This window comes from Acyrthosiphon pisum, chromosome A2, assembly GCF_005508785.2.
Source record: "Acyrthosiphon pisum isolate AL4f chromosome A2, pea_aphid_22Mar2018_4r6ur, whole genome shotgun sequence".
NCBI lineage: Eukaryota > Metazoa > Arthropoda > Insecta > Hemiptera > Aphididae > Acyrthosiphon > Acyrthosiphon pisum.
In genome coordinates, this window is record NC_042495.1 from 7,891,852 (window position 1) to 7,904,760 (window position 12,909).

General features: G+C 30.6%; 2 protein-coding genes across 2 annotated transcripts; both read right to left on the bottom strand.

Moving 5' to 3' along the window:
- Positions 1 to 1,707: 1,707 nt before the first annotated feature.
- Rpl34 (ribosomal protein L34) lies at positions 1,708 to 4,771 on the bottom strand. The gene is made up of 4 exons (NM_001126189.2): positions 4,683 to 4,771; positions 4,499 to 4,571; positions 4,196 to 4,393; positions 1,708 to 2,046 (listed from the first exon to the last, which is right to left on the bottom strand). The coding sequence occupies exons 2-4, from the start codon at positions 4,561 to 4,563 to the stop codon at positions 1,947 to 1,949; spliced, it is 363 nt and encodes a 120-aa protein (NP_001119661.1). The 5' UTR covers positions 4,564 to 4,571; positions 4,683 to 4,771; the 3' UTR covers positions 1,708 to 1,946.
- Positions 4,772 to 5,874: 1,103 nt separating this feature from the next.
- Positions 5,875 to 7,312, bottom strand: LOC100163628 (gamma-aminobutyric acid receptor-associated protein-like). Its single transcript, NM_001162109.2, has 3 exons — positions 7,089 to 7,312; positions 6,641 to 6,838; positions 5,875 to 6,577 (listed from the first exon to the last, which is right to left on the bottom strand). Exons 1-3 carry the CDS (start codon positions 7,176 to 7,178, stop codon positions 6,509 to 6,511), a joined length of 357 nt encoding a protein of 118 aa, NP_001155581.1. The 5' UTR covers positions 7,179 to 7,312; the 3' UTR covers positions 5,875 to 6,508.
- Positions 7,313 to 12,909: the final 5,597 nt, after the last annotated feature.

Consider the following 12,909-nt stretch of genomic DNA (forward strand, 5'->3'; position numbering starts at 1 on the left):
GACACTAGATTTTAAAGATATCTTAGTATAATTTTTATATTTAATAGCAATTAGCAGTATAAAATAAGTAGGGGTTGTCAAATACATATTCTATTATTTTTAAAACACAAATTGTGTTCTTAATTTGTCTATTACATTTATAATTTTCAACCTATTATAGATCCATTAAGTGCATATGAAATCAATGTATACAACCAAGTTTTTGATGTCATTGAAAGTATTTCATCAAGATTTGAAAAACATGAACTAGGTGCCGATTTTTCTTGTCTCGATCCAAACAATTTTCAACCAAATTTACCACTTCCAACAAATGCTTTAGTAAAAGTATATGAAAAAATCAGAAATTTTATACCGGACATAACTTATGATGATCTTAGAAATGAATATGCTGATTTTACATCTAAATGGATAGAGTTAAAAAAAAACATTGCTTGTGTGTATGATGAACTAAATAATCAAGTTACTGATGATGGTAATGATTTAGAAAATGGTAATCTATATTTATTTTGACAAAAATATTAAAAAATAAAATTATCAATAATTATGTTATATTTAATTTTATTATTTTTTTCTAAGACAAAAGAGTGATGATGATATTATCGTATGTGTGCATAGTTCCAGTACTAAGTATTGTGTTGGATGCTGTTTTGAAGTGTTGGTGAAATATAATTTATACGCAAATACATACCGTGGCCTTCATTTTGCATATAAATTTATGCTTACTTTATCCATTACAAAAGTAGAATGTGAACGTCAATTTTCGAAATTAAAATTTGTAAAAAATTATTTAAGAAATACTATAGGTCAGAATGTATTAGAGAGCATGTTGTTAATGAATGTAGAGAAAGATATTCTCAACAAAATTGATTCTCAAGATATCATTAATAAATTAGGAGCTAGGAGCCCAGTATTTGGTAGAATGTTATTATCTTAAAATAAAAAAATTGTGTTTTTTTGTAGGTATAGTGTTTACTTTTGATATGGTAGGTAACATATTTTATATAATAATGTACTTGCGAGCGGAGCAATCGTCTTTTTTTTTCATGTGCGGGCCACTTTTTAAAATTTCCCGGTAAGCCAAAAATGGCCTATCCGCCCAGCCCATGCTTCTCACATACTTATTCTATCCACAGTGATTCTTTATTTTTCAATACCATTATCTATTATACATATAGAGTATAGACCACTGTTAATTCACCATTATTATTTGACACTTAAGTATTTAACTCAATCCGTGGTCAGTAAGAGTTATGACTTTTACTGATAAATGTAACAACTTTTATACTTTTAACTAAATGGAACCAGATAAAAAATCTTGATTGCCTACACTTAAGTTTAATGCACCAAATAACACATAACCAAATGTAGATATTAAATTACCTTAAATAACTAAAGGTATCCATTGTAATTAAACATTAAATTAAAATCAAGTTTATACATGTTAGGTAGATAACTGTAGAAGAAACATAATTTTTTTTATAATTATTAATCACGCTGCATACAACAATTTAATCAAATTACTTGAATTAATATTTAATTGACTTAATGTGTAAATGTTAACTAAAATTTAATATGCCTACGCTAATAAAACAGGTGAGCAATTAATAGGAATAATAAGATGCATATTTTAAAACAAAAAATTAAGTTGCAAATCACTGTCATCTATGTATGGCCTAGGTGGTAATTAAAACGAATAAATTAACTTTCTTTTACTGAATGAATGTAATATTTTATTCCAAATTAATTATAAACTTTTTAGTTAAATATACTGTTCGTCAACTATACCCACAGAACTTAAACATTTTTGTTTTTTGAATGTCCACATAGTTTATGCTCAAAGGCATATAATAGTAAAATAGTGTATAGGGAAAAAATGGTTAGATAGATGAAAATATAGTCTGTTATAAAATTAACATTTATTTTGAAAATTGATTAAGTTAAACTACTCATTTAGAGGTTTTAGACTTGGTTTTAGTTGAACTCTTCTGGGATCGTAAAACTTTAACAACAATTTTCTGTTCTTCGACCAAAAACGCTCTGAGGATCCTGTAAAGTAAAAAAAAAATTATACATCTCAACTTATGGTCACAAAAAAAATTTAAATACTATATGAATTGTACCTAACGGCTAACAATAAAAATATTAGTATATAATTGGTCATTATATAAAGCACCCACACAAAAATAGCATTCATTTTAGAATTAATGTTGTGTATACAACAAATTATCCTAGTGGTGAAAAAGGACAAGTCACCAATATCTTTGCTCTCAATTATAAAATGCGAGAAGAGCCATTCTTTGCTATGGCTGCAATTAAACATAATTATTACTTAAGTATTAATATGTTGTGAAATATTATAAAAATAAAATATAATTAGAAATTCTAACACTATTTTCAATATAAAATTAATGAAATGTACAGTACTATAAAAATGATTAATTTTACAATAAGCTTTTTAATTTTTTATACTCTGAACTCGTTTATGAAATGTAGTATAACTAACAAATTAAACTATAGAGAATTAATTGACTGTAGTCGGGCCGCTCTAAAAGCGCTACTCCTTCGCGCATCCAACTGATTGAGCGGTATTTCTCCCACTCTACCACCTAGTTGCCGCCATAAATACATGGGAATGCGCTAAAATGAGACGAATTTTGGTCGCCGCCCAGGAGCACTCTTACGACCCAAGCATATATAACATTACGATTTGACTGATTTAGTAATTAATGTACAGCAACATGTAGCCTTAGATTAAAACTTATTAGTTCTAAGAGTGTTCAATGCTATAATTACTTTAGGGAGTTTGTATCGATTATATCACTAATTCTTTCATGATGCAACCTTCTTTACTCCCTTATGTTAGCGCACTGTATGTTCTTTCTCTGGCCCACATGCAACAGACAAACCGCATTCATGAAAAACAATGTTTTGTGAATGCATTATGTTGTGCATGGGTTGGAAAGAGAAAACAAATATTGCGCTGACACCCTCTTTATGTAAATAATGTATATAAATAAAATCAATTTTTTATTATTATTATTATTAGGTACAAAATTCATATTTATATTTAAATTAAAAACACAGCTAGTCAATAAAAAAAAAAAAAAAAATGCCTGAATAGAAAGATAAATTCATCTTATTTACAAGCCACAGAAGTAAGCATACATTTAAAAAATATGTATTTTGATACATTTTGATAAAATTAAATCAAAACTGAGAAACGTCAATATACTATAGCTCAATACTATGACCAGGAGTCTCCAACCTGTGGCCCACCAAGGGTTTTTCACTCATCTGCCAAGCTAATTAATGTTTTGAAAATGATATATTTATTATACTACATTCATTTAGTTTTCATTGTTTTTGATTTATTGAATTAGTTAGTTTTTTTATTTTGGTTATTCGTAACAGCATATTATAATAGTAATTCATACCTATATTATACTAATTACTAACATTAACTAATTATAGAAAAACACATTCATATTTCTAAATAAATCTTATCCATTCTTCGACTTCTTAACCGATCTATTCCTCTAAAAATGTTGGCCGCGATGCCAAAGCGTATCACATTTTTGGCTCGCCGTAAAAAAAGATTGGATACCCCTGCAATAGACCACTATAAGGATGATTAAAAATTGGGATGGATTTATTTTACTCCGCCATTTGAACCAATTTGAATGGATATCAGTTTTAAAAATTATGCAAGTCAAGTTATATCAAATTAGAGTTAAACATAATTTCACTATTAAATCATGGATTAAGAAATAATCAATAAATAACATACTGAATGCTACTTAACTAGTTATCTATTAAATTATTTGAACTGGATTATCTATAAGTACAGGTAAAAATGTCCATACAATTTTACCACATATTTAATCATAACGGCATCTTATATGAACACTTTTTTAATGTTATAAAGTATTGGTTTTTTTAACCTAAGAAAAATATTTTACTTTCAAAGAAGTAAGTGCTTACATATGAATAAAGATCAAGATAATTATACCTTATAACTTAATTAACAGAAAATATTTAGCTAACCCGTGTTTTAAACTATGATTTATGTGTTATCTTATGCAAGACCACGTACTATCCAAATTAAAATCGAACCTACTATTCAAATCAATTGATAACCCAACATAATAATGAATAAGAAATAAATCAAATTGTTTTAACTGGACACTATACGTACTTTTCACGGACACAGCTATGACATAAAACTCCTCCGTATGCTCGTTTTACTGTCTTCTTGCGCTTGCACATACGACTCTTCTCAATGGCCCTAGCTGGCTTGACACCATGTAACTTGATTTTACAGTTACCGCACTTGGGTACACGCTTTGGCTTCTTTAAGTATTGATATACTAACCGTCCACCGGGAGTGCGTACCCTGAAACACACATGATATTAAATATGACACACACGAAATAAAACGGACGGCAAAAAACAAAGTAAAACGAAACAAGTTTTTGAACCGATCGATACTGTTACTCACATATGCCTCCTGTTACTTTTGGTGTTGTAGGACAGTCGCCTCCTAAATACTACACTTTGACCCATGATTGGTCCTGAAAGCAATTACAAAACAAACGTGAAAAACGGAATTCGAAATGCACGACAACGAGGGTTAGTTGAGCGAAATTATTTAGATTGAGTAGGATGAAAAAAATTCAATTTACCTTTTTTGTGTCAGTGACGGAGAAAAAGTAATGAACGAATCCACACACGATCGCCAGTGTGTGATCGGCAGTCAACAAAACATTAAGCAATAATGATAACGTGAAGCGTGAGCATGGAGGAGACCGAAACGCCGTGGAAGAAAAACCCGCGAACGATGTAACTACTTCAAATTTCCCTTTTTTTATACACGACCGTCGAACATAAAAAAAAAAATTACACACAAAATATACGTCGATACACATAACACATATTTTACACATATTTTATGCAGGTGTGAGTGTGAGACACTGAGACAGGTTATTTGACATAACGAGTTGTCAAATCAATAACAACATAAAATTATTTTGCAAAACAATTTGTTATTTATTATTTTTATACCTACATAACCACAGAATATAACAATAACATAACGGACCACATTAATTGAATTATGTCCACCACTCGCCAGGCCCTTGTAACCATCTGGTGTCATACTGATTACTGACATACCTACCAAAGTACCAAATACGTCCACATAATAATTACACAAACATTAATCAGTAATCACTACTGTGATCTCTATCGTAACAAAAATAAAATTTTAAAACAATGAAATTATTATAAATAATATTATATCTTTCATCATCCAGAGTTGTGACCTTGACATTTTTCAATTGAAAATACAATAATTGTTTTTGGAACACTTTCCTACTTTCAACTTTTTTTTTCTTACAAAATTAACTTCATAGTATTGTTAGTTTATATTGCCAAATATAATAAGGTTCATCCTCTTAGGGATGACTTGACATTTATAATCATATTCATATATAACTAGAAACTCATATGGTGAGGTTATTATACGCCTATATGTCAATTGATAACATTAAAAAGATTAAAGAATACTCTTAAAGTGGTATTCAGAAACTAAATTTAAACAAATTTTACTTTGAGTAAACCTATAACTGATTAATTATATATTTTATAATTTGTATTCATTATAACCAAGAAGAGCTAAATGTAATCTCTTCAACAAAATTACAAAAATTAATAATACTTATCTTATTTGATTAACACCAAATTACTAATATATTTTAATTAAACCCGTTTAAATTTATCAGCTTTTATGAGTTATGTTTAAATACATTTTCATGATTCAATTTGTTCCTATTGAATAGGTACCATCATTTTTAAGGACAAATAATAACTAATAGCTAATCTTAAAAATGAAAGATGTACTCAATATAATTACAGTCATAAAAAATATATTTTTGCTAGTTTATAAAGTTTTATTTTTAAACTAATGAGTGGTTAAATAAACACATACACAATTGTAATTACTAATATATAATAAAGAATTTATTTAAAATAATTATATGTATATACAGGATGAGTGACCAAATGTTTGTAATGCTAATCATTTCTGAAATGGTAAAATAATTTGAAATATTTTTACACACAGAATTAGCACACCAACACATTTAGCTATAAATATCTTATAAACAAGTCATAGTAAGCTTAATAAAAATAATTAGAAATCAAACAAAGGTTAATATTTTAGCAAAATTATAATATACATAGTATCTAACAATACATAAACATGTCATACTTATTATTCGCAATATAAAATAGTTTTTATACCACCATGTATGAGAAGCTTATATTATAAACATAATAAAATAATAATATTGTTATTATTATTTTTTTTTTTCGATATAATATAATATAATAATATTATATTAACCAATTTTTAATACATTTTATAACTTTTTTTAGGTCATTATGTATTCAAGGAGTGCATTTTGAAATGAACAATGAAAGAACAACCAACTGACATTTCTCAAGTATGTTACACTCGTCCATAGACATTTTCATCGCTATACGCAATGTACAAGAAGTAATCTTCTTCGCGGTGATCCTGCAGAAAAAAAAACGATTTGGATGAATAAATGGCATTTAAGTATTGACCTTGGAAACACACATTATACAATGATCCCATTGTGGCACTGGTTGGTGGAATGACGTTGTTGACAAAAAAGAACAGGGCGTCTTCGGGACGTAAGTGGACGCGCTTTCTGATGAGGAAGTAGAACTGACCGACCGTCAGGTCGGAGGGTACCAGGTACTTTTTCTTGTCGAGCTCGCCGATACGCGATTTAGGTGCCTTCTCAACGATCACCTGCAAAATAAAATTAAAACGTAATAAAAGAATAAGACGACAACAACAACAACAATAACAAAGGCGGCGGCCGAGGAATAAAACAGGAGAAATCCGACATTGACCTTTGCCTCGGTATAAATAAACAAGTCACGTCGTGGACAATGGCCAACAACACTTCGGGGAAAAGAGAAAAAACAAAAGGTAAACATTTTAGGGACGTTTCACGAACAGCCGTCGATGTCGTCGTCATCGTCGAACTCCGTCTTACCGGGACCCTGTCAGGATACTTCTTCCGGATTTTCTCGCCCTCAGTCTTCCTTTTCTCGAAAACGTTGTCTTCTTTGTACTGGAACTTCATTGTGTACCGCGGAACAACACGATTAAACGAACGATAAACGACCTGGCAAACGTGAACGGTCTCTATCGACTGACGAATTACGGAGGAACGGGAAACGAACAGCAGCGGTTCAAACGTAGTTGACGGACTACAGTAACAGTGGTAACAAATAACAATGACAATATACGTCGTTGGCTTCTGGCTGGCGGGGCGCGGGGTTTGTTGTTTTCGTTGAGCATGACAGTGCGGGGCGCGGGCGTCAGCTGACTGACGGCTGTACCAACCGTTCAGCCCGGGCGGTGGACGGCTGTGGACGTCCACTGTGGCCGAGCGGGAGTACTTAGTTCGGCCTACGCACACCCGACGGGTGACCACCGGTCCTAACCTGAAACGGCCCGCGACGGTGGTCCGTCCGCTCGAACTCGTTAGCGTTTTAGGCGCCGCGATTGCTGAACCTGCACAGGCCACCACAGCAGCTGATCGCCGTGGAAACTGCGACGATAATAACTAATAAGAGTATAATAAGACCCATTGGCCACTGCTTACTACGCAGCAGCAGCGTCACCGCGGATGACGGCCGCCTTTGTTCCGCTGCTTGGCGGTGCAGCTGAGTAGCTGACGTCTGCGTTGACGTAGGTCCTTGTCGCGTAATCGCGCGATACGTAAATATAACTGTTACTGTATGCCATTGTTTTGCCGATAAATGTTGCGTGACATATGGCCACATCCGCCAGGCCTTTCCACTGTTCGTTTTGAGAAATAATTTTTGGAAAATCTAAGCACCAATGCCTTTGTTGGGTAAAACGTTTTTTCGTTTTTTTGCAGCTCCGATATTCCCGAGTTGCTTTATCCAGTGACCACTAACCAGAGGTGTGCACAGACTTTATCTTATGATTTAGTATTTACAGGGTGTACACTGTACCTGCAAACAAACAAATGAGGCCTTTGCCTGTAAAAGATAAAAATAAAAGTGTAGTAATAAAATCGCAAAAATGAATGTCAATAAAACATACTATTTGTTGCTAAATGTTTATAAAAAAATATTTATTGCATTTAAACTTGTCTATTAATTATTAAAGATATAACTTTAATATAATACCTATATATTTCTGAGACTAATTTTTGAAAAAGAAATTAAGTTTATAAAATAATATGTTTAGTTTTTTTGGGCTGCAAAGTATGCAATTGCTCGCGTGTACGTCAATTGCATTGTTTCGTTAGACCCAATATTATAGTAATAAAATTACTAATTACATACAGTGTTTCTGATTCTACAGAAAAATATAATCGACATTTCGACAACGAGACCTGTAAAAAGTAAAAACGCCTCTGAAATCGACTAAACACTAAAGAGTGAATTTACTGAATATATTATTTATAATACATAATATATTATTGTTAATAAAAGTTTTAGACTAAAAAAATGTATGATAAATTTGAGTATTATAATGTATTATCTATTCATCTATATAGAAACTAGAAATAAAAGTAATTAGTGGACAATTTAAGGGTTTTTCATCTAGTTCGAATTATTCGCCCCAACGAATTGAAAAGAAAACTTGAATTTTCTATTTAAACACATTTTAACAGTGTTTCGTGTAATTTCATATTAGGTACCTATGGCTATTATTTTTAAATTACGTATTTTGTAAAGTTTAAGACGTGTTGTTACTTGTTTGACGTAAAACAATATATTACGCTTATCGCTCATATACCTAATATAAATAAAAAGCGTATCATTCATTTTTATCTCAATAACAGTTTTTTAATGTAACTAGTAAATATTATGTAGGTATGAAAATTAAAAAGATACAATCATGGGAACTCAAAAAAAATAGAGTTTTAGAACTCCTCATCAGGCTCACATATTTCCTTCTACGTATATAATATGTTATATCATTGATTATAAATACTAGTATGAGGTGATGGTAATATTGCGGTAATCATCAATAATGACCGTCGCAATGCACAATTTAATAGTAATTTAATTGTGTAAGTCCTCAAGTTATACCTATATGGCTATATAAAGAAGAGCTGGCGTAGACGGTGCTTCACACATTACATTTATTAAAGATTTATATATTTAATTGAATGATGTTTATGAGTTTATCCATCAAAAATATTAAAAATTTTAAATATTTTAGTACCTATAGGTACCTAGTATTAATTTAAATGATAGGTATCTTCTGAATTTCCTCCTGTTAAATCATATATAATTTAAAGTTATTTAATAATCTCTTTAGTCCTTGCATTATGATATGTATTTACGTACGGATACAAGATACCTACCTATTTGTTTTTATTTGTGTAAGTATTAAAAATAGAATGCTTGTTAATTATTAAAAATTCGTAAATCGTAATATTGTTTAAATGATAATAATTTTCGAATGTGTAACTTAACATTTCACGAGGAATTTTTTTTTTTTTTGGGGGGGGGGGAGGGTACTGCTATTGGTTTTGACATTCCGCTAAAATTCTGATATCACACACGTGGACGCGTCAGTTTTATCTCAAAAAATTCACCAACCATAGTCCATAATTATATAAGTTAATCAAAAGTATTTCAAACGCGTCGGCCGAGTAACAAGGATACAATACAAACATCTGCAATATGACTGTATACAAGTGATAAAATAGGTACCATATAGTTGTACCATACTATAGCATACAACCATTGAACCATCTTAATATAGTATAAATATATAATATATACGACGGTCGACGACGAAACATGATTCGACGATTTCATGTAGCCACGCAATAAATATTACTTATTTAATATTATTGCATATCGGTAGATGAAAGCAAATGGGCCATAAAAGCTAAAAAGTAAAAACATAATAATTATAGAATATGAATTACATGTAATATTATATATTAGCATATTATATCGAGATGTAAAATTATTCACGCGTCGGACACTCTCACTACCGCTGCAGTCTCACAGACGTAGGTACACTATAAAAAAAAATATATAATATTATAATAAATTATTATTAGAAAATTATAGCAAAACTGTACGAGAGTCGACTACGAAAGATTATTGTGATGTCCCAGATAGTGATAAATGAATATCATCACAGGATGGATATAATATAATATGAGAACGGCCGTTTAATAAGTCTAATAGTAGTTGACAATAACTATAATAATAATTGCGAATCGGTCGCCCGTGTCGATTTCGGTCAACCAATTACAATAATAAAAGACCCCTCTCGCATTTAAAATATAAATTGAGACTTTCGCGCTGCACACGGTAGTAAAATATAGGTACTATATATTACTATGTACCTCCCAATTCCTATTCCACATTTTACAATACGATAATGCCTGACTATATTACATTATAATTTATAAACAAAAGACAACGGCGAATATTTACTTTTATCATTAATAAAAATGATAGGTTAGGTATAACGTATTTAAGTTGTATTATTATTATATGTATAATAATACACATACCTCCCAGCTATAGCTAGTTTATATTTTTCCGCGGGTGTAACCTTTGGATAGTATACCTACCTAATACCTTTGACCTCTTCTATGATAGTGGGACAGATGATAGGCATTTAGTCTTTGTAACGAAATTACTACTTTAATCAAAAAAAATATTAAATACAATTTCAAAGAGTGTGTTTTTATCACCTATTGGATTAGCATTATAGTTATCAAAGTGTGAAAACCATAGGTACAACTTTAAAATATTATGCCATTATATTTTTGAAAATACAAATTGCTTTCATTAATTCAAAATTGTTTTTTTCTCCATATTCAAAATAAATAATTCTACAAAATGCAATTTTAGAATTTTTAAGAAAATTTTTTTTAAACTTTTTGTATTTTTTTCTCACACCATTGTAAAATGGAGGCTATATTGTGTCATTAACTCATATGATATTACACGCATCAATTAAAAACTACACTACAATATCAGAATTATGTTTCGAATTAGAGCTACTGAAGACTTAATGATTTTCCAATAAATTATACTGTACCTACTACCAGTGGCGCCAATCACCTAATTTTTCTATGACATTTTTTAGACGATGGAGGAGCATTGTAAGGTACTGAAGGGAATCCCGCCGTGTATCAAGAATTTACGTTAAAACGTAAAAATAAATGATTAAACATTTAATTTTGTAGGTGCTTTGAGATTGCATCTGATTGTGAAATTAAAAAAGAGGGATGATGGGACCACTAAGCCACTTGATTTTACGATATCATAGCCCCTCTGGGAAGTTTTGTATATAGGAGGGGGAGGGAAAGTGGGTATATCATTGCCCTGGCGCTGTTGGTATAAACCGCTCATGATGTGCTCTTATGTTTATGAAAAATAAAAGTCATGAACATAAAATATGTATATTTATACATATTTCCAAAAAATAATAATAGGTAATAAACATCGTTGAATACGAATACTCGATGTAAATTAGGTAGGTAAACTCGATAGGTGACACGAGTAATTGAGAGCCCATGGCCGGTGTTAACGGTGGTGCCTAATTTTCATCAGGATCAATTAATTCAAAAAATATATTTCTGGAATATTATGATGGACATAAATCGATTGATTTTTTCCAAAATGGCGCTTATTCCGGTTCATAAAAAGGTTTAAAGGTAGTTATAAGTCAAAAATATTTAGCTCTTGTAAATTAGGTATTTCAGTTAAAAGTATTAATGCATATTATACTAAAAATTTAGAGGACTACCGTTAATAACCTATTACCTAGTGAACCAAAATTGATCATTTTACTGTAAAAATGTTCAAAAAAAAAAGAAACACGTATTTTTTTGTTTTAACGAAATTCCATATCATCGATCTATAATTGTTAAAAAAAAGCCGCATACAATGACATAAAATACATCCCGTACATTTTTTGTGTAATGAAAAATTATACAATAATATAAAGTCGTTAATATGTAATGAATCAATTATTTTAAGCTAAAGTTGAAAGGGGGCCCACTAAGTGTATGGTATCCCGGAGCCCAATTGATCCTTAACCGGGCTTGCACACCGACAACAAAATATTAAATATGCATAGGTAGGTACCTACCTACCTACCTACCAGTGTTTGGTAGTAACGTAACGAAAGTAACGCGTTACTGTAACGGCGTTACTTTGCTTGTAACGCGTTATGTAATTTCATTAGAATTATTTCCAAGTTACGAAAATGTAATGAAAATTACTTTTGAAAAGTTACAGTTTCGAATTATTAAGTAAGTACCTACCTACCTATATAATGTGAATTGAAAAAAAAATATATGTATAATGCGGGTATTATTATGTTTACCAATCTTAACTCAGCACAATTCAGTTTTCAATGGTTTTGATATTTGAAATGTCTAAATTCACCGTAAATCACGAGAACAGTTAATTAAATTTATTGCTCCTTTAGATAGGTTTCCTATGAATATAGCTTGTGTTGAAGACTTCATTTTATATGATCCTATTAACTATACAGGTTTTATAAAGGATTTGCTTGTTCAATTTGCCTGCAGAAGATTATTGCCAAGAAATTAAAAAAAAATTTTATTTTTGTAACGAGAAAGTAATGAGTTGCTTTTCTATTTGAAAAGTAAAGTAATTTCATTACAATTTTATTTGAGTAACGAGTAAAGTAACTTAATTACATTTATCTCCTAGTAACGAGTAAAGTAACTTACCCAACACTGCTACCTACATTGAAAATATACACATTTCCGTTTTTTTAAGTCACGTTGCATTCGAAAAGTATTTCAAACACTTTCTAATGAC

Coding starts and splice junctions, on each gene's coding strand:
- Rpl34 (NM_001126189.2), bottom strand. CDS start 4,563: ATGGGTCAAAGTGTAGTATTTAGGAGGCGACTGTCCTACAACACCAAA. Junction 4,394..4,498: donor AAAAGTAACAGGAGGCATAT/GTGAGTAACAGT, acceptor TGTGTGTTTCAG/GGTACGCACTCCCGGTGGAC. Junction 2,047..4,195: donor CATAGCTGTGTCCGTGAAAA/GTACGTATAGTG, acceptor TTTACTTTACAG/GATCCTCAGAGCGTTTTTGG.
- LOC100163628 (NM_001162109.2), bottom strand. CDS start 7,178: ATGAAGTTCCAGTACAAAGAAGACAACGTTTTCGAGAAAAGGAAGACT. Junction 6,839..7,088: donor AGTATCCTGACAGGGTCCCG/GTAAGACGGAGT, acceptor TTTATTTTGCAG/GTGATCGTTGAGAAGGCACC. Junction 6,578..6,640: donor CAATGGGATCATTGTATAAT/GTGTGTTTCCAA, acceptor TTTTTTCTGCAG/GATCACCGCGAAGAAGATTA.